This window comes from Plectrocnemia conspersa, unplaced genomic scaffold (genome assembly GCF_051122295.1).
Source record: "Plectrocnemia conspersa isolate PC_06_02 unplaced genomic scaffold, ASM5112229v1 ptg000009l, whole genome shotgun sequence".
NCBI classification, from domain to species: domain Eukaryota; kingdom Metazoa; phylum Arthropoda; class Insecta; order Trichoptera; family Polycentropodidae; genus Plectrocnemia; species Plectrocnemia conspersa.
The window spans coordinates 15,720,794-15,747,441 of NW_028277173.1; the positions used below are offsets into that span (position 1 = coordinate 15,720,794).

The 26,648-nt window shown below is 27.4% G+C and overlaps 2 protein-coding genes across 2 annotated transcripts; both read right to left on the reverse strand.

The window, feature by feature from the left end:
• Positions 1-2,674: 2,674 nt before the first annotated feature.
• Positions 2,675-26,522, reverse strand: LOC148232040 (uncharacterized). The gene is made up of 32 exons (XM_088191210.1): positions 25,742-26,522; positions 23,418-23,625; positions 23,150-23,345; positions 22,932-23,051; positions 21,539-21,716; positions 20,442-20,582; positions 20,166-20,378; positions 19,839-19,985; positions 18,980-19,145; positions 18,790-18,914; positions 10,924-11,112; positions 10,640-10,847; positions 9,035-9,227; positions 8,780-8,899; positions 8,536-8,710; positions 7,885-8,025; positions 7,697-7,819; positions 7,419-7,499; positions 6,559-6,705; positions 6,318-6,483; positions 6,146-6,261; positions 5,702-5,836; positions 5,432-5,639; positions 5,154-5,346; positions 4,597-4,716; positions 4,344-4,524; positions 4,143-4,283; positions 3,820-3,942; positions 3,623-3,703; positions 3,395-3,541; positions 3,164-3,329; positions 2,675-3,095 (listed from the first exon to the last, which is right to left on the reverse strand). Exons 1-32 carry the CDS (start codon positions 25,856-25,858, stop codon positions 2,968-2,970), a joined length of 4,893 nt encoding a protein of 1,630 aa, XP_088047336.1. The 5' UTR covers positions 25,859-26,522; the 3' UTR covers positions 2,675-2,967.
• LOC148232041 (luciferin 4-monooxygenase-like) lies at positions 11,369-16,701 on the reverse strand. The gene is made up of 10 exons (XM_088193347.1): positions 16,549-16,701; positions 15,855-16,062; positions 15,593-15,788; positions 15,399-15,518; positions 15,142-15,322; positions 14,592-14,732; positions 14,328-14,531; positions 14,107-14,253; positions 13,865-14,030; positions 11,369-11,618 (listed from the first exon to the last, which is right to left on the reverse strand). Exons 1-10 carry the CDS (start codon positions 16,663-16,665, stop codon positions 11,500-11,502), a joined length of 1,599 nt encoding a protein of 532 aa, XP_088049473.1. The 5' UTR covers positions 16,666-16,701; the 3' UTR covers positions 11,369-11,499.
• Positions 26,523-26,648: the final 126 nt, after the last annotated feature.

Genomic DNA, 26,648 nt, shown 5'->3' on the forward strand with positions numbered 1-26,648 from the left:
TGGACATACGGGATTCAACTTTAGGGGGGTAGTGCTTGTGCTTCCTCATCATCCAGAGATACCAAAACAAGGTTTTACGAATGATAGTCGACGCTCTTTGATATGTTACTAATGACGTAATACATAACGACCTTAACATAGAATTCATAAAAGATGAAATAACGAACAGATACACTACATACAGAGACGGTTAACATAAATCCTTCTCCATATATTAATCACTTTGTATAGAAAATGAGTCTGCAACAGATCAAATGCAATTAAACAGGTTTAAATTATTTACATCTATAAGAAAACTGGAATCTGTAATTTCTGTATTTATGCCATTAATAAATTACGTAACGAACAGTGACGCGGGTTTTTCAAGGCACATGTCAGCCCTTGAGAAATCCGCGAATGGAAAATTATTCTATATTTAATATTTTTTACTAATAAGGTTTCGATTTTAATTTTTAATATATACATATATATACTATATTAATAATAATATTTTTTTAGTTCTAGATATTAAATATAGAAATTAAAACTACGTATATTTTAAAGTATTTTGATTTAATTAGTTATTAAAAGCATGTTCTGTTTCTAGTTATATTTTTACTGTGTTAGAGTAGCTAAAAGTATACTTATTAACATTTTCGGTAACAGAGTCAATAATATATGTTTATACCTTTATTTAACTTTTAATTTAATTTAATTATTTTATTTTGCGATATTATTAAATGAGAAGAAAAAATATAGTATGATACACCAGCGGAATAAAATGACTAAAAATGTTATAAAAAAATATCAGATTTTAAATATGAATCGAGTTAATAAATGTTTATGGTAATATTTTTAGTCGAAATAGAAACAGTTACAACGATGAGAAAAACATGATTTTGTCAAAAAATATCATGGTAAAATTATTTTGACAAAATCACGTTTTTAAGAGATTGGTACAATTTTTTCACGTATTTTATAATTTAAACAATATTTTTTTTAATACAACATTACCTTATTTTTTTTTTATTTACACAATAAACTCTAGTTAATTAATAATAATTCAACATGCAGTAAAAATAATAATAATTTTTATTTTTAATAACTGTATTAAGTTTTATATAAAAAAGTATATTATATAACTATTATTAAATAATATTTTTATGCAACGCACGAGCGCAACTGTATTAGAATGTCAGTCGACGAATACGAGGAAACAACTAGTTGATTTATAATATAAAGAGTAGATAAACTAGTGGCTTTTTGTTGATGGAATGAGATACGGGTTTATTTGAGTTTGGTCATATATGTAGATATACAAGATAACGCCAAAGCAGTGTTTTTAATGTTATTTTCATTATAAAAATTGATTACATCAGTGTTTATCGAAATATGTTTTGCGGATGAGCAACAGTTATTTACATTACACGAAACACTGATGTTCTATGTAAAGTGAATAAGTGTTGCTTAAATATTTTTTGCGATACTACCTATTTAGTAGTAAGTTATGGTCTTTTTTACGTCATACATTATTCATATTTTTTTTTTGAATCTTCAAATATTTCAACAATGCAAAATAAACTAACATATATTACAAGGGATGATTTTTTATGAGAAACTACAATTTTTAAGTTCTCAGGTTGTATTAAGAATTTCTTAATAGAATTATTCAATTACCCAAGAATATCGAAATAATTAAGGAAGTAATTCTGCAAAACATATAATATACAATATATGTATAGGTGTATGCTAGTTAAGTTTTTTAGTTTTGCTTTAATAATTACTTTTTGAGAATAAATAGTTATTTATTTCACTCATTACTTTTAAAAAATATTAATATTTGGTGTAGTGATTTCATACTACCTTTTATATCGGATTTCTTATTATAATATGAGTTAAAGGCATTGACGATCTCGCATAGAATTATCCTTTCTAATTGTCGGACGGTCACCTAACGTGTAACCTAAAGGCGATTGGCTCTCATTTTCGGCAAAGCAAAGACTAATATAAAATATATGACACCCAGTCACAACATAAATTTGCACACGACAGGCACGGTACCTTCTCTCAATTACGAATAACTAGTCACTAATCCCAAAATATTATTGTACTAAAATCAATATCATACATGTCTATTTTTATGGTATTTATACAATTTATTAGCAAATTGGTATGTATAAGACTTAAAAATAGTGGGTGGTTTCAATGATCAATTTAAAGATTTCGGAAATGTCAAATGACTTTTATCAATGAAATGAAAATATTTTAGACGTAGATTTGTCGTATAATGTGAATTTGACAATAAGTGACTTTAAACAACGAAAGAGAGATCTGACTTACAACAAAAGGGTAGCGTAACAATGAATAGAGAAATCGTGCAGGACACCCCAATATTGCACAAAAACCACTAATTACCTAAGACTTTCAAATCACAATCCATTGTATGAGAAAAGACGCATGCCTGAGACAATACATAGGAAACTATAGATTTTGAAAGAATTCGGACTTCGTTATTTAAATATAAAGAGAAGTCCAGTAAGACTATTTTTATTCTGATACATACATAAGGTAATATAAATAAAGATATCTTAGAACATTATTTTATGATGTATAATTTAATTTAATACATACATATGATCTATAATACAAAAAAATATAATGAAAAATATGTATTGTGCAATATTGATTATGAACGCTACAGGGTCAAGTTTATTAAATAATTATTAATATATCCTTGTGTATATGTTTTTATATTAGCATCAATTATTTTTGAGCTGTATTTGATCACATTAAAAATAAATTGATTTAAATTTATTTTATATTTGTATTTGAAAACCACTGACTAGAAATCTGTTTACGTCATTAAAACACATTCCAATATATAAACAACATTATCTAGTCTATTAAAATGAATTTTGCATTTATTTAATAACCTAGATTTATGCATAGATAAAATAATATATTAAATATATATACATAGTATTATTTCTATTCGCCTTGAACTTGAGTCTTTAAGATTCTTAAAGCTTTTCTATCGACTTTTCCGACATAGGTTTTCGGTAAGTTTTCAATAAAAACAACTCCGCCTCTCAATTGTTTACAATCAGAAAGGGTATCTGAAATTTAAAATATATATAAGAAAAATAATATTTTATAATTAAATATATAATATTATGTATTTAACCTTTTACAAGATCCTTGATCTTTTGAGCAGTGATTTTTTCACCACGCGCTAATTGAACAAAAGCCATTGGAAGTTCTCCATTTTGAGGATCGGGAAGACCTACTACAGCTGCTGAGCAAACTTCTGGCAGACTACAAATTAATTGCTCAATTTCAATTGTAGTGATCTAGATAAATTTATATAAGCATTAAATAAATCAACTATACAAATGTAATTAAATTTTATTAATACCTGATGATTTTTATATTTGATCATTTCTTTAATGCGGTCTACAAAATATATCTTTCCTGCATCATCGTAGTACACAAGATCACCAGTTTTGTAATAATTTTCACTATCAAAAGCAGCGGCTGTAGCTTCAGGGTTATTATAGTAACCCTATAAATAAATATTAAAAAATAATAATTGCAATATAAATATTAGGATATTAAATCAGGTTTTAAAAATATATTAACCAACCTGAAATAAATATGGAGTTCTTGCTCGCATTTCTCCGTGTTCGTATGGACCCAGTTTTTTTTCTGTATCAGGATCTACGACCTGTATTTTAAATGCACTTTAATACATGGCGAATTTTAACTTAGTCAAAATTAATCTCAAACTAAAATGTTTTATAAATATTTTGATTTTAGTATTAACTCATATTATTAACATACCTTCCATTTAACCCACGGTAATGGAGTTCCAACAGAATAATCAATGTTTTCTAAATTTGAGCACATGTTTCCAGTTTCCGTTGAACCATAGTGCAAATGAATTATACCATTTGTCAGTAATTTCTAAATATGAAACATGTATGTATGTAATGGGTCCCTAAAACGGTCAATGTTGACACGATTGATGCTCATTGATGCGACCAATTGAGCAATTGAAGCTCTGTAAACGCACCAATGATCGAAAATTACGTCAACATATCGCAATTGACCGTTTCGGGAACCCTTAACAAATATTTTATTTTATTTGTTTAATATTTGCATACCCTGAAATGATCTACTAAGTGTTTACTCGTCATACTGCCACCGACTATCATTGAACCCAAGGTTGAAAAATTAATCTCTGACAATTTTGGATATCGATACAATTCAGCTACAGCACTGGGTGTCAAGTAGCATCTCTGAGGCTGAATCAAAATTTTAATTTATATTGCAATACCAAAACCTTACGTTCGTTCCATAATTACTTTATATGTTTCCATGGCTATTTTAAACAGTGCAGCGCTAAACTGCTTGTATGATTGTATTCTTGTGGTTCCATTGAGACATGAAAATAAGATAGACATTACTCCAGTTACCCAATACATTGACGAAAAGTTTAAAAAGGTCTTAACTGATGACCCCATTTTTAATTTACTCATAGCGTCTCTGTAAGTTATAAAATCGTTTATAAAATGCTTACCTATTTTATTAATAAATAAATAAACTAAATGGACATACGGTATTTTTACCAGCAATGTTGCAGATTGATGACTGATTGAAACCAATTTGGGCATTCCAGTAGTACCACTAGAACATGCTATCAGAGCTGTAGTTGTTTTGGGATCAAAATCTTCACAACTGTACAATAACAAGTTTTTATATCAAAGTAGTTGTCCTTCTACAAAATGGTTCATTACAAACTAGAATATTTGAATGACGTAATTTTATTTACGTCTTGAAAATGCCTGTCATCTGTATATATTACATCTACTATAATATCTAATTTAATAAAAAATAATGACTAATTACCTCACTTTGTTGTGCCTTAAATATGTGTGTTTGTCTAACAATAAAACTAACTTTATCGTACTTATCTTATTGTAAATAAACCAAAATAAAAGCTAAATCACATAACACACGAGTCATGATGGAGACAATTAAATTATATTTAAATATAAAACACTCTTACGTTGATTAATTTACCTGGTTTTAATAATATATTGTAATATCAAATCATAGCCTTATATTTTTTTATCAAACGATTGTTCTGTTTTATTATTATTTATAATACATACACAAACACATCTTCTGTTCCAGTTAGATTAATATACTCTGAAAATGGAGTATAATCTTCATATTCATTTCCAAATACGACAATTTCTATATCAATGCTGGCATCTTTCAATACCCTTTTGATGCAATTTCTCATGTTGGAATCAGTAAAAACTATTTTTGGAGTGGCTAACGATAATATATGTTTGAGTTCATCTATAAATTATAATCTGTTATTTTTCCTTTATAAATGTATTTATATACTACATAATACTTTGTTGGAAGATGTAGTATTACTTACAATACGTCATTCCAACTGCAAGATTAACAGGAATCGTTCCAATAAAAGTCGATGCTATAAGAGGTAAAGCAGCATTGCAATGGTTGTTGGCGCAAATCCAAACTACATCGCCCAAAACTAAGCCCTCAGATTTTAAAGCTTCAGCTACTCTTATAGATTTTAATAGGACAGAACCATGACTTTCCCTCATACCACTTGTTATCTCTATCTACATTATAAATAAAGATTAATACATAAGTAAAAAGCATAAATCATACTGAATAAAATTACCTGGTGTATGCCACATGTATTTTTCCTCAAAGTTTGTATTATCCTTTTTCCGACATGGAATTCGTAGTCGTCTCCATAAGTTATATCTCCACTTGTTTTATCAAAAAATAATTCCATTCTTTTCAATAATAATTTTATTCAGTGTAAAAAATAAAATGGCATGCAATAATAATTCAAAGCTCACGAATCAACTATACAATTTGATTTTATACAGTTAAACTAATAAAAGTCTTATCGTTTGCAGTAAAGTGTAAAAATAATTATTTGTGCCTATTAAGATTACACAATAAAACGATTTATGAAATATGTTGTTCGAAAATAAATTATAAAGTATGATTAATCAATGGTTTAATTAGATGATAAAATTATTAACACAGTAGTCTAATTAATTAAGTAATTTATAATATATAACATAATTTATTTGATTAACATTTATTCTCTTTTTAATTGAGCTATGACTTTTTTCAGTGCTTTTCTATCAACTTTTTCGGAATGGGTCATCGGTAACTGGTTCATAAAGACGACACCTCCTCTTAACTGCTTACTGTCCGATAGTTTCTCTAAAATTTGATTTTATTAGAAATAAGCAATACATTAAAATTAGATCAAACCTTACCATTCACCAAATCTTTAATCCTTTGAGCTTCGATTTTGGCACCAGGAAATAGCTGAACGATGGCCATTGGAAGTTCTCCACTCGTTGTATCGGGATAACCAATTACAGCGGCTGCCATCACTTCGGGTAAAGTGCAAATCAATATCTCTATTTCAACAGGAGATACCTATAAAATATATACGAAAGAAATGCTTAATAATCAACGCGTCAAATAGTAAAATTTCTTGCAAACGTTATTTACCTGAAAGTTACGATATTTTATAATTTCTTTTAAACGATCAACATAATGAAGATTTCCTTCGTCGTCACAGTACATAATATCTCCAGTTTTATAATAATTTTCGCTATCGAATGAATTAGCTGTTGAAACTGGATCGTTATAATAACCCTTGAATTGAATTTTTTTAGTTTTAGTGTTGTAAATGTATTTGTTATATGACTAATGAATGGCTACACACATATCTATGTTAATAAAGTAGTAATAGATGTTTTAAAATAAACGACTGTGAGTTTCTTTTAAGATAAGTATATATTTTAAAAAGAATAAACTAGATTAATGGGACCTAAATTGATCGGATCTTTTTTCTCGGGTTTTTAATTGGATGAATTTTGGCTATTTTCCAGGTATTGTTTCTTATTTGATTTAAAATTTAATTTTTAGATTGTTTTAATTGGATGAATTGAAGGTGTTATAGGTAAGTTGCCCTAATGCACGCATTCAGTATCTTAGATAGGAAGTAAAAGTCATTAGATTTCATTTTTTTCATTTAATATCTAGTCCGGGAAATTTATAATTTTTAATTTTTTTACATAACTTAGAGTTATTAGGTTAATTTATTGATTATTTATCACTAATTTATCAATTTTACGAATCACACGTGTGTCTTTTTGTTGCAAAAAGCACTGGCAAGCATCTCAACTTTTCTTTATTATTTATATATCCGGTTTTCAACGGTGTAATAGTAAAAAAAAATTAATTATTTTCCATAAGGATTCTTAAAACTTTACCATAAACATCGATGATTGATTATTGATTGAAAGATTATTTATTAAATTTAGATGATACGAAAACTATGTGTGTCAAGTAACTAAAAAACAAACCTGGAACATTATTTGACTTTTTACGCGGATCTCTCCATGTTGATTTGGACCAAGTCTTTCTTCAGTGTCAGGATCAACAATCTGCAATGAAAATATAATAATATCCTAAGCACACTTAGTCTGATTATGGAATATCATGGTATGAAATAAATATCAATCATAAATTAAAAATACAATTATTGTCCATGAAATTTCCATCATTAACTACATGCATTTAACTTAGTAGCAGTTTTGGTATATATGTGTTTATACTATTAATATTAATATATTTAACCAACCTTCCAATGAATCCATAGTGCTGGTTTCCCTACCGAATAACCAACGTTTGAGGTATTAGCACTAACGCTTCCAGCTTCTGACGTGCCATAAGGTATAGTAATTATACCATTCGTGACAAGTTTCTAAAATATTTTTGTTATATAATAATAACTGTAATACACAACTACTCATTAATATGATTGCTAACCCTGAAATGATCCACCAAGTTGTCGCTAACTTTACAACCACCGGTCATCAAATTTCTAAAGCAGGAAAAATCTATTTTATCCAACTCAGGATATTCTTTTAACTCTGACAATGCAACCGGAGGTAAGAAACCTATTTCAGGCTAAAATAAACAAAATAATATTACTTATGATAAAAATACATAAACATGATATAAATTAGTGGTTCTTAATTTGTAGGATATGTAGAGTTGTGACTTGCTTTTCTATTATAAATTGTTATATAAATGTTTATATTATATATAAAAAATACAAGGATTATAAATTTATATTAAAAATTTAAGTACATGTTTTTTAGATTCAAAAGTTATCCATAGTGATATCATTAGGCCTACTTCTGTAAAAACATTAGGTAAATATCTACGTTACAAAACATCTCACATGATTGTGAGATGTTTTGTAACGTAGCTGATGCAAAAAGACTGATAAAATCGTGTGTTATTAGAATGGTCTAATTTGTTCTCGAAAAGCAAGTTGATAAAATACGTGTCCTAGTCAAAGCTTAGAAAGCCAAACCTTTAATGGCATAGATCCTCATATTTTGTCCAAGGGAGGTTAGTTATAAAAAAGTTCAAGAACAGTAGTTGAAATGATAATAATATTATTTAACTTACTTTATACTCATTTATAGCTTTCCTTACTAGTTCAATGCTGAATGGCTTCCTACTTTGTAACCTCGTATTTCCAAGAAAGCAAGAATATAGTACGGATATAATGCCAGTAATCCAGACCATTGGTGAAAAATTCATGTAGTATTTAAAAGGTTGTCGATTTTTCGCCATAAGCTCCCTATGATTATCATATAAGCTTATTAGAGCAAAAGTTTTTTATTTAAATCGTAGCAAAATTAAAACATACGGTAATCTTATTATTAGAATTATGGTTTGATGGGTCATTGATACTAATTTTTGCATTCCAGTAGTACCACTGGATAATGATGCAAAAGCTATTGTCGTTTCCGGGTCAAATTCTTCGCACCTGTAAAAATAAAGCTTGTTGAACTTTATTGAATATGATAAATATTTAAATAATCTAGTGATTATATTTATAAAATAATTAATTAAGTCTACTAAAAATATTTTATTAATAAACATAATTAAGTAAATACATAACCTAAAACTGTCCTCTGTGCCTGTTGGCTCGATATATTCAGAAAACGAATTAAAATCGTCACATTTATCTCCATAAACAACAATTTTCACATCTATTTCGGCGTCATCCAAAACTTTTTTGATGACCTTTATCATTTCCTTGTCAGTGAAAACTACTTTTGGAACAGCTAAAGATAGTATATGCTTTATTTCGGCTGTAAAAAAGTTCATATTCATTTAATAATTTTAATACATTTACTGACTTAAATCGTGTAACATATAATACATTATTGCGTATAATTCAGATTAAACCTAAGAATAGTATTATAAATTCCATTGCTATTTATAACATACATATTTAGTATTTTTTTCAAGGAACATAATAATAATAATCGTGTATAAATTTGCAATGCTAAATTCATATATATGACTAAAGTAAATGCATATGACGATCAATGTCAAATATTTTCATTTTAATGGTTTCTTTTCAACATATGCAGAAATATTAAAATTTTAAGCTTGAAGTTTAGCTGTACAGGTTTAGCAAAGTTTGCTTTATTCTCAAACATATATATAGAATATTAAATTGATTTTTAATTAAATTAATTTTAAAATTATTAAATTATTGCTATTTTATGATAACAAATTGTAAATATATATAAGAAATGACATGACCACATATATAAATAATATTTTTTAATCATAGATGTCATTATGTATATGTTGTGAAAATATTTAATTTTACAAAATAGTATATATTCAAAAGGGAATATCATAGATGTCACTAAAAATAATATTTATTATATTTTAATATAAACATATATAATAATTAATAATTACTTGAAATAAACTTTAATTTATTACTTTTATAGTAATTAATAAAGAGTACTTAACATTAGTATAACCACACGAAAAGTTATATAAAACCTATGAAAAATATTTATCTAACCTAAACTGCTCGATAATTATAAAAAAACTGATTTATTTTATAATAAAAATATGCATAATCGATCATGATGTGTGATTATAATATTGTTGCATTTTATAAAATTACACAGTATGTTATTAAATATATTATTTAAATATTTTCTTATTTTTGCATGTAACTATAAAACTATAAATACAATATTTGATATTTTATATATTTATTTTAAACTTAAAATGAAATATATTTAATAGGTAAATCTTAAAAAAATACTACTTTTTCTCTTCTTTATATAGATATGTACACTTACAGACACGTGGTATACGATACCTGACTTGTCAATTCAAATACCTAAGCATATAATTTATTAAGTAATAACTAAACCAAGTATAATAAGCATTTTACTCTTATTCATGTACACATATCAAACGAGGTCATCGAAATAAAATACCTATTATTTATAAATTACAAAATATTATCTATACATTAAAAAATACAAAGCAGTCAAAATATTAAATTATCTCTCTTAAGCTAACATTTTTACATTTATCAGTTGTTTATTTAATTTTACAGATTTATCAATATTAAGATAATTATAATAAAAAGTTTTGTATGTATATGACAGTTATCAGTTATCATTTACATCAAGATAAGACTAATTTCTCACACCTATACAAAAAAATAAAAAAATACTTAACTTACCATAAGTCATGCCCACTGCCAAACCTATAAAAATGGATCCGATGTATGTAGATGATATTAAAGGCAGACCTGCCTCGAAATGATTCGTAGAACAGTTCCAAATCACGTCTCCCACCGCAATATTTTTAGACTTTAATGTTTGAGCAAGACGCACGGATTTCAATAGCACAGACCCATGAGTCTCAGATTCGCCGGTCGATACTTCGATCTGTATTATAGACATTTTTAATATTTAGATAATTCTAAATAAATCGTCTTTAGATTTATGTAGATAATTTTAATACCTGGTGTATTCCATCTTTGTTCTTCTTCAAATGTTCTAACGCTCTTCTCCCAACGTGTCCGTCAAATTTGGGCCCGGTGATTATTTTGCGATTTTTCTCGTCCAACGTAATATCCATTTTTGTTGATTGCGTTAGTAAAACGTGCGCTATCCGTACGATAGTCGGATATCGACTGACGTTGATTATAAACAATCAATGACTAGTAATGTCAATTGAGAATGCAATATATGTATATATATAAACGTGACACAAGCCAAGTTATAACCTGTCTTGTCAATTAGCGTAAAACGTATTTTTGTTTGTCAATAATGTTTTATCATTTACAATACCAAGAATCTGCATATAGGTAAATTACTTTTAATTTAAAATTTCCTTATCATTATGTTATTTAGTGGTTAAAATAGTTAAATCAAAAACGTTTTATAATGAACTAAACTTTTATTACATAATAATATATATACATAAAAATAGACATTGAAATAATACATTTTTGGTTTACTATAATAACAATACATCATATTTTATCTTATTTTATTGCTATTGATTTAATACTCACATAAAAACATATCATGAATATTAAGTATTTACGGGATACTTCTTAAGTACTTTTCTGTCAATTTTTTTAGTATGCGTTAAAGGTAGTTTATCCAAGATGAAAATTCCCCCAGGTAATTGTTTTGGTTCAGATAAATGAGCTGTAAGTAAAATAAATCCGACATAAATGTACATATTCTGATATTATATCAGTAGTCCACATATACAGTTGTTTTGCATAACATTAATATAAAATCTGGCGTTTAAATTCAAAACCCCCTAAAGTCATAACCATTATTTTTATTGTAGATATTTATGTACAAAACTTAATTTAGTTCTTAACTTTCATACTAAATCACATAGTTTTAGGGGCCTATTTATTTTTAAAAAATGGCGGCTCTTTGCCCGCAAAAAATAGTTTGCTTTAAAACAAGTTTTATATTCAATTAATCGGACCCCTATACGAGCTTTTATGCGACTTGCAATATAGTTTGTTTTAAAGATAAGAGTTGATTTTTTGTTATAGAATAGAGCTCTTAATAAAGGTTAATACTGACTTGAAGGCGAAGAATGGTGACATATTCTTTGATGGACTACGTCCGGGGGCGCCTCATCCATCGATATTTTCAAAACAACATTAAACTAAATATTATATATTCATAAACTAATACTGCAGCCGTCCAATCTGTGTCTTATTGCCACTCATCCACCAAAAATGTAATAAAGCCGTTCTTTTACTCGGTAAAACTGACGCAGCAGCAGCAAGAGCAACACAGTTGAGTACGACGAGAAGACGACGACCGGCGGCGCCTTTCCCGCCGATCTCATTCATAACATTTATTAACTATGTAACTCTTCTATAAATTTCAATAAACCACTATGGCCCAATTATTGTTCAATTAACACCGTCTCCATCCATCCACTAATTATACACATCATCGGCAGTGCATCTATCAAAACGTTGCTTTCCATATTATGTTCGCATTTATTATATTTTATTTATTAATTAAAAATGTTAAGAATGATTTATCTCAAACATGATGATTCTCAAGAATTAATATAACTGTTAGAAATTACAGAAATTCTATTATATACTACATCAAGAAAAAAATATAGATTAATTGTTTAGTGTGCGAATTAAAAAGTGCGTGTTCATTACACTTGTATATATATATACTGTATATGCCTGCTAGATTTACTACTAATTAAAATATAGTTTTTAGTGTATCTCTATTTGCATCCGTTAAGATAAGTGTACATAAAAACTCGACCAATTGGAAAAATATATAACAAAATAACATTTATTTAAGTTGAGAATCCCTGCTTTAAAACCAATTACAATCAATTTACTGATTTACACACAGCGCTATCTATCATACGCAGTGAAATGTGATATCTCCAAAACATTATTTAGCATTATCGGAATTGTGTGTTTGCTTATTTATAAATATATGCTTATATTTATAAACTCTGCTTATATTTATGAAACCTGAACTCTTTACTTTCTCAATCATAAAACAGTTATATTATTTATTACAGTAGTGTTTCTTCTCAATAATGTTTCCATAAAAATGCAAAATCATGATTTTTTATATCTCAAGAAATTTGAAGATTTCTTGAATATTCGTTTTTCTTTAATATAAGTTTTGCTTCAAATCCGCATTTGGAGCACGTAGTACGAAAAGGGACAGATTTTCGAAAACATTGTCTGACGCTATAAATTATGACCGAATCTAGGTATTACAATTAAAAAACTTTTCGCTTTATCGTTAAATATTTAGAAAATTTTCTTAAATTTTTAAGATGTTATAAAAATAGCAATAAAAATATCAATACTATTTGTTTCAATTAAAAAATAATTTAGTAGTGTGTTTTCCAAAATTAAATCAGTACTAAGATTAAATTAAATTTTAACTGACAATGAAAAGATAAAAAATTAGAATATATCTGTATTGATTTAAAAAAAATATTTTAATATAATACCAAAGAGTTGACGGCTGCACAATAATTACTCGGAAATATGAATATTTTATGGAATTTTGGCAGTAAAAAAGTTTATTTTATAAACTATAAGTTATTATGACCATTGCCATTATATAAAAACCATAAAGAAAAGAAGATATTTTTAGAAAAAAGGCACAATTGAACTGTTGAGTACAACGAAAAAAATTACTACCTGCGTTGCTGTGAATTTGTGATACACAAAAAGTTGGTTCTTGCTGATTTTAAAATTTAAAATTTCAAAGTATTCCATTAGAAATAGGAACGGATACTCAACGAATCGAATATTTGAATAACAATTAGTTAAAAGCAGTCAAGTATATTCAGTATTTGAATATTTACACCTCAGAATTTGTCCCCTTAACTTCTTACTCATACCCTAGATTTATAATATATAAGTATGTACCTCTAACAAATGTGTATATCTCATCTACTGTTAGCTTTGAATCTGGAACAAGTTGCAAAAATGCTCTCGCTTGATGGCCGTGTGTTTCATGAGGTACTCCAACGACACAAGAATAAAGTACACCTGGCAAAGTATTTAACAACATTTCGATTTCCGTTGTAGAAATCTATAAAAATAAATAAGTCAATATTATAAAATAAGTCAACAATTATGAAGTATTAGTAATTAAAATATTTATTTACAAAATGTGGACCATATTTGATCATCTCGTTGATTCGATCAATAATATAAAAATATCCTTCTTCGTCATAGTAGACAATATCTCCAGTTTTGAAGAATCCTGCCTCATCGTAACACTCGAGGTTTTTTACTGGTTCGTCGATATATTCCTATGTAATACAAGCATTCCCCGTTTTTTTTTATATAAATAATTATTTCATATTATTTATAATAATATAGTAACCTTGAACATGCATTGAGATAAAACACGCAATTCGCCATGGGTGTTAGGACCGACTACTTCATTTGTATCTAAATCTACAACCCTCCATTTAATCCAAGGATTAGGTTTTCCTATCGATCCTTTGTAGTACCCTCGGCAAAATACTATAGCTCCAACTTCAGTAGAACCATAACCGACAGCAATTTCACCATTTGGAAGGAATCGCTGAAATATATTCAAAGGTTAAAAATAACTTCGCAGCATAATAATATACTGTATACTTACAGTAATATTTTTAATAGCACCTTCATCTACAACATTACCACCGCATCCAATTAATTTAATACTCGAAAAATCAATTTTGTCTAAATCTTTATATTTATTAAGAGCGTGGATGGATACCGATGACAAGAAAGTGATTTCTGGCTGAAAAAATATTTTTATAAAATTTTTAATATCTGTTCTAGGTGATCTTTGTTCTTGTTTAACTCTCTTTTAGAGATATCCTCCTTCTCTAATTATTTGTATTTTATATAATTTATAAATACAAAATATATTTTTTAACTATTTAATTAAAATATATTTTTATATAAGTCAATATTATTTTTAATTTACTTTTTTTTAATGATCTCATGAATATTAACAATTTTCTGTTTCACGAGCGACTTCAAGCTCTTGTTAATTATTTTTTAATCATTAATCTTAAAATAAAGTTTAAATTATTATATAAAGTTGTCTTAAAAATGCATGCTGATAGGCGTTAAACGATCGTTTAAAATAATAATTTGCTACATTCAATCTATGAAATTTTTGTCCTAGAATGTTTCAATCTTACCTTATAGGTCTCAATCGCATATTTTGTGAGTTCTGATGAAAATGGCTCTCTACAATGTACATGTGTGCCTCCAAAGAGACATGTACTTAAAAAAGCATTTATGCCAGTTACCCAATCCATTGCAGAAAAGTTTAAAAATATTGCCGAAGTCTTCAAATTTTCGTCATTCAAATATAGAATTCTTGTAAATGAAATTTCAATATTAAATCAGATTTATTATGATATTTAATTTGTTTTAAATTATTGTGCTGACTCACGGTATTATTGTATTAATTACGTTATTGGTATGTGTCCTGGCTATTAGTTTCGGTTGTCCAGTTGTTCCACTGGAGCATAATACTGTAGCTATAGTCTCATCTGGATCAAAATCTTTACATCTAAACATTAAGAAACAAACAGTTAATAAACGACGTAACAATGATTTTTTAGTTACAGAAAAATCAAAACTCACTCGAAATTTTCCTCTCCATTGAATGGTTTAAGAAACTCTGAAAATGGCGTAAACCCTTCTCCCAAATCTCTATCGAAAACGACTATTTCAGTATTTAAAGCAAGGTCCTTTATTACCCCCTTTACAAGATGGGCAAAATCTGGGTCGACGAAAGCCAATTTGGGTTTGATCTTTTTTGCGATGTATTCAAATTCAACTATAAATATAATCCTAATTAGTATTCAATCGATTAGTTTGGATAAGCCATATTTGAATAGCGTACTAGCATCCAAGCTGATTGCTAGAGTTGTGACGGTGACTCCGATGAACATTGAGGCTATTATGGGCAGAATGGTGTCATTATGATTCACTGCACATAGACATACCATATCGCCTACATTTATGCCTCTTGATTTCATCGCTTCAGCCACTCTAATTGACCTCAAGCGTACGGAACCGTGGGTCTCATGTTTTCCTGATATAATCTCGATCTAAAATTTTTTATTGATAATATTTTTATTGGTATTATGAGAAAGATAAAGTAATGAACTGATGAGATTATATTTAGCTTAATGCTAAACAAAAGTGGTTAAGAAAATCTAAAATAACACTAAACATGCCATAGTTTTACTGCTTGTTTGCTAAATTGTACAACAGTGAGTGGCTTGTAATATGATTAAGGCAATAATAAAAATTAAAAATCATTTCTGGAAATCTAAAAAATGGTTCTTCAACTAATTGGTGAGGTCTTAATTCAGAATCGTAAAATATAAACAAAAGATAGAGTCAGTGATTTTAATTTTGACAAATATTTTAAAAATACACAGATTTAAAAAAACTTTCATTTAATATTATCTTTATATTACTGAATATATTTATAGTTTTAAATTTATTGGAATGCACTCAAAAGAGCTATTATGTGATAGATTTTTTATATTGACAAAACTACTAAACATAACGCAAAGCTGTATTATTACTTGATTAAATGAGTCCTTGTTCTCCTGCAGTGAATTTAAAAGTCGCCTTCCCAAATGGCGTTCAAATGTTGGTTCGCAGACCAACTCGTTCGTTTCACGGTTAATGTGAGCGTCCATTTTTCAGACATTCACTTAATATTATTTCAATGAAAATTAAACACAATATAACGCTAATAGTTTCAAAGTCGAAATATATATATAGTGTCGCCCTAATCTGTGTTTCGTTATCATTTTTTTGCGCAACTTTGTGCTTAAATAATTAAAAAATCAATTATATTTTTGATGATCAATTGATTAGTTATCTAAGTTATCAATTGTTTTGGTTTTTTTCCAAATGCGTAGCATTTACTATTAAGTGTTTTTTTTAAATACAAACATTTTAAGTAATTCATTTTATAAATTTTAGTATGTAAATTTAAGATTGTTCCATATTCAGTAGTATTATTCAGTCGGAAACGGATTACGATTGGAACAAGAATTTTTATTTGTTCCACTAATAGTGTTTTATTTTCAGTCAGACTTGTTTGTTTATATTTTTTTCAAGCTCCTACGCATTGTGTCGTCGTGAAAAGATTTACGTATTTTTTTGAGAAACGCAAAGGCAAAACGAAACGCAATTTGACGAAAAATATCAATTTGGGATTTAGTGATTTTACTGCTACTTAGAAAACTGTAAGAAATTCTATTTATTTATTTATATAATTTTAATAATTTATTTGGCTGAAATAGCCAATTTTTTATACACTGAACAAATACAATTATAACATACATAGACATAAACAGAATCATGCTTCATGGAAAAATTATTTACTTTTAAAAACTACGATAACCTTTATTGTATCATACTTCACATGCACCTGTATATTTAATCTTAAAAAATACAAAGCTATATATTTGATATCTAGGAACAATACAAAAATTATTGTCTGTAAAATAGTTTGTTTTTTTTGGTTAGTCTAAGATAAGATGATTGTGTGATACTATATTTTATCTACTACTATTATTAAGTTTTTAGTAATGGATGAATTAACATTATTCAATATAATAATATTAAATACGCTTTTTAGAATAAAAAATTTAATAATATAATATAATATAATAACATTTATTACCCTCACTGTACCACTTTTATCACATACGTGTGAAAGATGATTTTCAGATAAAAATTCGTTTTTCTATCTTCGCAATAGCGCCATGCCTGAGACATATTGAACATTTTGATTCTGAAGAAGGATGTTGTGGCAAAAAGAAGATTAAACCCATTTGATTCAGCACCTGGAGATGTTAGTATAAATCAATATTTACAGCAGAGAAAATCGTATTAAGACTTCAAATTATATATAGTATGTTCATATCTACATATTATAGCTTAATCGGTCGATGTCCAATTTTATTATCTATTTTTACAGATTTGTGCAAATATTTAAGATAAATGGATTATCATCTCTCGTAAGAATAAAACGGAGATGGATCATTTAAGATAGTGATTACATTTTGAACCAATGTAATTATTTATACTATTGTATTCATTTGGAAAATCCACGTAAAAAATGCACGTCATTGCGTTTTGTTAACCACAGATTAAAAAATATGAATAATATATTTATTTAATTACAATAAATATTATATTTACTAATAATAACTCTCCAGTTAAAGATGCTACCTAATTATGTTAATTAATGTAATTATTAGACATTAATGTGCCAATCAGTTACAAAATGTAATGAATTTGACATTGCAACAAAGGTACAATCAAAATTAGTAATAAATAAAATGTGATGAGAAGAAACATTTTTTTATATGAATAAGGCTTTAATTTTCATTAAGGAGATGTCTCAAAAGTATTTATTTAATGCTATACTTCTTACAACAGCCATTTAGTTTTTATTTTTAGATATTTAAAAAATAACTTTAGTAGTAACAGTATAAGGATATTTATATACGATGTAGTAAGGATTTCAATACGTACTATTTTTATTAATCCGTGTCCAAATATCCTTGAAGCACTAAATACACGTCTTTTACTTTAATATAAATTATTATTCTTATGTTTTTTTTGTCATATTATTTTCAAATTAAAACAAAACATATATAATACTTGAATTATTTTTATTTTCGTACAATACAATAAAATTATTTATAATGTATAATTATAGTAAATTTATAAAATATTAATTAATTTATCCCTATAGTTATCACAAACATATACATCTACAATATATCTCAATAACAACACATTTATTCAGTTTTGACGGTTTCTTTTAATGTCTTCAGAAGCTTTCTATCGACTTTTCCCGAATAAGTAATCGGCAGAGAATCCATAAAAGCTACACCTCCTCTTAGTTGTTTCCAATCAGCTAAAGTATCTAAAAATAAAGTTTTATCTATAGTAGAAAACAATGAAAAATATCACTGTTGTATATTTACTAACCTTTAACTATATTTTTAATCTCATCAGCAGTTACGTTCAATCCAGGTGTTTTCTCTACGAATGCCATTGGAAGCTCACCGTTAAAACCATCAGATTTTCCCATCACGCAACATTTCATTACTCCGTCCAATTTATTTATAACATATTCGACTTCAGATGGACAAATCTGGTATTAAAAGTAAAACATTACTTTAAATGACAATAAAATAAAATATATAATTACTTATATATTGCATTTGAACTATCTGAACTATGGAGAAAGACTACCATTACATGTGGTGTGACAAAGAAAGAAAAATGTACTCTATTTATGTACATATTAAAGGTTTCTAAAAGCTGCATTTCACAATAAAAAATACATCGTTAACATCAAAGGATTAGGAGATGGTTAATTATGTTGTACTCATGATTCATATTATTAATGCTATTAAAATATTTTTTTAATCGGGGAATACATACTTGGGTTTACCTGTATTAAGTGATTAGTCAATCAAAAAAAATCTAGGGATCGTTTTATTCTAAATATAGAACTGCAGAAAAGTTTTACCCTAATAAAACATAGAAAGATAATCATTAACCCTTTGGTGAATTAATTATAATAACCGTGTTTTACCGTTCGTGTCAAAAAAATAAACCGCACCTGATTTTGACGCACAAAATTGCTATATTATTTAGGTGTAGGTATAACTATGCTATAAACTAAAAAGTCACACATATCATTTAAGGATAAACATATATATTAGATGATCAGATTTCTTATATAAATGAGTGAATTTAATTTAACTGTAAGATATCAAAAATTCTACCCGATATATTTTGAGTTTTCATTGTTTTCTAGCTAATAAATAGAAGAAAATACCTGATATGAACAATATTTAAACACATATTTGACTCTATCGACGAAAAACAAATATCCTTCTTCGTTATAATACATTAAATCTCCAGTTTTAAACCATCTATCGTGCGTAAATGCTCTGGTCGTTGATTCTGGATCATTGTGGTATTCCTAAAAGTAAAATAAGTACTTAATTAAACTTACGAATACAAAGCATAAATGAAGGTGTGTTGTTGATAAGATAAAAAATATATCAACTAGGCCATCTGATTTAAAAAAAATAATTGTACAGATAAGCAGTTGTAATTTAGTATGTATTCTAAAAACAAGTAACAAATCGCCGCTTCTTACCTTAAAAAAAGTAGGTCCTCTACATCTCAATTCTCCCGTCTGATTCGGTCCTAATTTTTCTTCTGTATTTCTATCAACAATCATCCATTCGATCCAAGGGAGAACTTTACCACATGTGTTTGTGGCTTTAACATTTTGTGGAACGGCAGTCAAGGCTCCGCAGCATTCGGTCATCCCGTAACAATCTTGTATGATAGTTTTCGGAGAAAGACTCTGTAATCGATTATAGAAAATTATGTAAAGCAATGTTTTAAGTAATATTATAAAGCTTCTTACGTGAAATTTCTCCACTAATTTTGTGGGTAATGAAGTACCGATCGATATGATGTTTCTGAAGCAATTCAAATGTATGCTGTCAATGTACGGATAATTAAGTATTTCTGAAGTGATGGAAACTCCGAATATTCCCATGGTTGGCTAAAATATAATATAAATTGTTTAATTAATTTTTTTTAAATAATACATAAATGTTTTATGTATTATTTTAAAAATAGACTTTTAATATAAACATTCTACAATCAAGTAAATGCATAGGTTGGCAACATATATCAATAGAGATTTAAAATGCTCAGCCGTATTCATAGATTATAACCCAGGCTTTTGACAATGTATGGCACTCTGGACTATTCTAAAAATGGAGAAAATTCTTATACGCAATAACTTCTTAACAATCTAAGCATACCTAAAAGATTAAGATCTGCAAAATAAACACAAAACTGTAGCAAATTTTATCTGGTGTGCCTCAGAGTAGCATTCTTGAACCGTTGCTGTATTTGTTATACATGATAGAATCTCCTCAGATATATTTTTTTATGACACTACAATAATGGCGCCTGATACTAACACAAAAATAGCATCGAAGAGACTGCAAGATCATCTCTCATGTTACGTTTACTCTGAACAAAAATACTTGTCCTGCGGTATCCCTTAATGTATCATAGATACCACAAGAAAACTCAGCCAAATATCTTGAAATTAATCTCGAAGAAAGCTGACCTGGAAAATTCATATTTGGAACAACAGGAAACATCTGGGGCTGTACTGGCTCACAGGATTAAATACAGGCTTATCATTGAAAAACATAATTATAATATATAGCTCGTGGTCTTATGGAGTTGAGATTTGGTGTGCACCCTCCATATCTATATATAATATTCTTGAGAGATTCCAAAATAAATTCCTCAGGTTGATGACCGGTGCGTTTTTATTTGTGCCTAACAAGTATATATGAAGTAGCTGCAACTTTCTCAGTGTAAAAGTAACAATTAAAAAAATAAATGAGCAATATTTAAACAAATTAAAAACTGGCATTTAAAACTTTAAAATAAAAAAAATAATATAATTATGTTTATAATATAAATATGTTTTAATACCTTGTAGTTTTGTATGGCTTCAACTGCACTATCTGCATTGAAAGGTAATGATGACTGTAGTTTAGTTTGCCCATAAAGACAACAACATAGAACTAATATGCATCCAGATATCCAGAATAAATTAGAGAAATTTAAAACAAGCTCTCGAGCAAGCTCATCGACATTCAGAGAAGCAGTTCTGTAAATAAAAATATAATTAATAAAAATTAAATAGTGACATCTATTATCAATTTAAAAAAAAGTGAAGGAAGATGTTTAAAAGATTTTTATCAAAATAAATATCCGTATATTTCAATAGATTATTAATAATAAAAATATTTTTTTTTCAATTATTTTGATTATTACTTTTTGAGTTAAGCTGTACATAGAATATGACCATCTGACCCACATAACGTCTTTAGTTATACAATAGAACCACTTTGATAAACCGACACTGCAATTGTGCCATTGCGCTTTATACAAATCATCTATACACGCGATAATTTAAACTTGAATTGCCATGAATGAATAATACAATATTGTCTTTAATAAAAAAATCTATTTCTAAATCATATGTATAAAGATCAAATGTAGATTATAAATTCACTTAAACTTAGCTCAAAAACGGCTAGAATATGTAAAAACAACAAGTTAAGAACAATAATTACACTTTTCTATGAGAGATAAATATATCACTTACGGCAAAATTTATATAATATGAGCTTACTTAATTACATGAAGCTAACATTTAAAATCTTTAATTAAAATATTATAGAGATTGTAAAATAGCGCTTTAAACTTTTGCCAAATAATTTAATTGAGTACTTCTAAATTTTAATTATTAGTGAATGCCTTAATTAAGGCGTGGGAAGCAAACATTGACTTATTGACATGTCATGAAGTGCATAAATCACGCACATTTATAATAATATTTAAAAAACAACAATTATTTATATGCCATGGACAAAGCTACTATTGTTAATGATAGGGAAAGTATTATTATACTCTTGACATAACACCAATCGACGTTCAACAAACTTTAATCATATATTGTGTTAATTATTTAATAAATAATGTTAATATTTTAGCTACAACTGTTTGGACATTCGTGCTAGACTTTATTACTCTTATTACTGCTAAGATCCAATGTTAAGTAAGTTCCTAGAAGGTCCCATGTGTCGTTCAATCTAAATTACTATTATGGTTTGTGGTCATTTTACACTTATATTGCGGTTTTATTGTTTATATATATAAATCTTATCTTACCACAAAAGTCACGTAGGCAAAACTAGAAAGTCATATTTGTCTGTAGCGATGAGTCATAAGTTAATAAAAGAATATAATTTATATGACTGGTGATTATGTGTTGGTGTGTGTGCGTGTGTGAAATAATATTTTTTATAATTACTACCACGGTAATTTTAGAGCAAGAGTCAACTGTCTGTGAGTTAGACAAACTGCTTTAGAATATCCAGTGGATCCGCTTGTACAAGATATTATAGCAGTAGTTGTATCAGGGTTAAATTCTGTCACTCTAAAAAATAAATCACTTTTAATCTTTACAGTTTAACGAAAACAAACAACGTCGTTATACATAATTGGTTCATACATTTAATAATTGAAAATACTTACTCGAAAGATTCTTCAGTATGTGTTGCTTCTACAAATTTAGAAAAAGCTGTAAATTTATGATCGTCATTACCAAAGACTACAATTTCGACTTTTTTGAGTCCCATTTTTTTAACAGCCTCTTCAACTACAGTGGTTTGGGAACTTCCGCAGAAAATCATTGCTGGTTTGGCCAGGGTTATGTTGTGACACCATTCAGCTACAATATTAAATAAAAATATATAAAATAACCAGTTTTTTTGGCTAATAGGGGTTAACGATGAATTCATACCTAAAGTTTGATTCTCAGCCAATGGAAATACTGCAGTTCCCAGATATAACGAGGCCACAATCGGAATGCAGGCGTCGTTATGATTTGGTGCACAAACCATGATGATGTCTCCCAACTTAATATTTCGCGATTGCATTTTTTGTGCTAAGCGTATACTCCTAAGCCTCACTGATTTAAATGTTTCAGATGAATCGTCTGTGAAGTTTATCTAAAACGTTAATATCGTTCTTTAAATATTCTTTAAAATCATATATTATATAATAAACAAGATATATTATTTAATAAAAAAAATCCGTACCGACATTTATTAATACGGTTATTGTTTATAGTAAGATTTTGGTATTGAATCTCAAGTGTTTCAAATACATGTAAATTAAATTTATTTTGCCCTGATCCAATTACCTATATGTAGTGTGAAAATTTGATAAATTAAGGCTAAGGTTGCATTAGCTTAATAAAATAAAATATCTGTCTATTTAACTGTTATTTAAAAAATGCTATTAATAATATAATGGTTCATAAATATATAAATCTATGTGGTAAATTGTGTATCTACGTGTGTTAGATTTTATTGCTTATTTTAATAGCTAAGGATGATATTTATTGCAGTGCATAAATCATTATATATTTTGCTAGAATGACAACAAATTACCGGGAATAAAAATCTAAATCGTTATTATTAATTAGCTGCTAAACTTTGATAGTTAACGCATTTTTGAACCCATCAATATGTCAATCGAATAACTGTGATACTATAAATAGAACTAACTTTTTAATATAATAAAATACAATAAAAATAAAAACTATTTGCGACGAACAAATAAAAATATATAAACGAATAAATATTTTAGTTATCTTAACGGCTCAATATGTCAAATAGTGTCAACAATGTTATTACCTACTAAGATAACGCACTAAAACAGCTATAATAATTGTATTGCTAAAATATTAAATTTATACAGGTAGTACGTAATTTACTATAATTTACTACAGATGATGTACATATACTTGTTAAAAAAATATATTGTTGTAAATCCATGATCTACAGATTCAAAAACTTATTCATTAGTAGTAACAGTATTTATGGCTTATAATTTTAGTATATATTTTTAACACACGTATTATAATAAATATATTTAAAAAAACAATCTATAAATACTGACAATAAAAAAATCTTGTAGAAGTTGAATATTTAAGATAAAATATTTAATAGTAGTGCGAGCTCTTTTTTCAGACTAATTTTTTTTCTTAGATATTCTAAAACGTCCCAAAGATTTTTCTAGTTGTGATGTGTGTGACTGATCTGACAACTCTTGTTTTTTGTTATCCAAAGACTATTGTATTATATTATATAAACATACAAAAAAAGTTTTTTTTTAATCGCATATTACATTAATTTTTGACTTGAAACTTTTGCTCTTTTAAAATTATTGCAAATGCTTATTTGGATTACCAAATTAGTGCCAGTATAATAAAAGTTTTCTGTATATTTTTAAAAGTTGACTATACATTGTTAAACACAAATTTTGGTGTTTCTTAAATTATTAGTAGTAGAGAAATAATAAAAAGGAATATGTGAAATATTAATTCTAAATATGTATTATATATACATTAAAAAAATCTTTATAAACTTTATAATTTAATTAAATTAATTTACTCAATCACCGAAATCAGCTGTTATCATAACATCAACGATATTTTTTTACTGTAATTTTTATCATAACTGTCAATATACTTTTATGTTAAATATATAATGCTGACATTTTTTTATAATATTTATAATAATAAATATACAGATAATAATAATGTTAACTTTATGTCAGTTTAGAAAGTAAAGTTAAAAAAACTGAAAGTATCTTAGGGCTTCGTGTACAAAGAAAAATAAACGATGCTGTTCTGTTTATTTGCTGGTTGTGGAATATAATTTGTTTTATTATTAAAATTTATGGTAATACATTTTATGCTACAACAGATAAGCAATGGTTTTTTTTTCTGTAATTAACAAACTATTATTTAGAAGTAGTTTAAGTAAAAAAACAGTTCAAAAGAAACCTAGCAAAGATGAATCACATGCAATGCTAAACAAACCGGTTTTGTATAGTACAATAATACACACGAGAACGTAGATCTTGCTAGAAAAATACTTCCTATAAATAGTCAAACGAAGTGATAAATGCTTAAGTTAGATTTCAGTTTTTTGCACGTATGCATGTTTGTTCAAGGCGTATCTATTTTGATAATAAAAAAATTCAATTACATAATAATGTCTCAAAATTATATCATAATACAACAATACCATTTAAAAATATAAATGAAATAATAACCTGAAATAATTTTTGTCTGAACCTCTTCATAGTTTGCAATGTCAACTTTCCAAGATGACACTCCATGTCCGGTTTGATCTCATATTTAAGATTTTCAGGCACGATAACCAGCGACATTTTGATGATGGAACTTTTAAGCTTTCACTCAAAATATTATAATTGAATAAACAACACAAACGCCTATCGTTCTTATGGTCCAGAAAGCGACTGAGTCAGTTTGCGTGTAACAGTTCGTTTTATGTTCGTTCAAACTCGAGGTTGATAACCCTGCAATGACCGAACGATTATGCGGGTTTATCAACAGTAAAATTAGTATATAGCGTATACATAAACGGTCTTATAATATAATAGCTGTGCATAATTTGAGCTCCCCTGCAAAAATACCATTTGCAATTAATTATAATAAGTTTGCATAATAGTTTTATTTTATTTACCACAAAACGATAACAATGTGAAATAAATAACACAAACTAGTGTTATAAAACATTAGCGGTATAATACAGGGGTATTTATAAGCGTAATACACATACACTCACACCTCGAATAACACGGTATATACGTTCCGGTAAGTATTCGCATTCAATTTATTCACAAAATTATTGCAGTAGGATTTTTTGGCGTATCAGTTAACAGCAAACTGTTTTTGGATTCAGTACTCACAATTTTTCATAGTGACTATAAAAATTGAAAATAAACTACCAATCTTCTTCTACATCATTGTTGAAATAAAACCAAAGAAAACTGACTTCAAAAATATTTTAATAATTTTTGAAATGTTTTTAATTGCATTTCATACGTGTGTATTTTTCTACTATTTCTGTCAAATTACCTTTTTATCTATGTGTGTTAGTTCAACAAGAATTGTTCTTTAGAACTAACTACGAGTGTATTAGCGTTAAATCTTAAT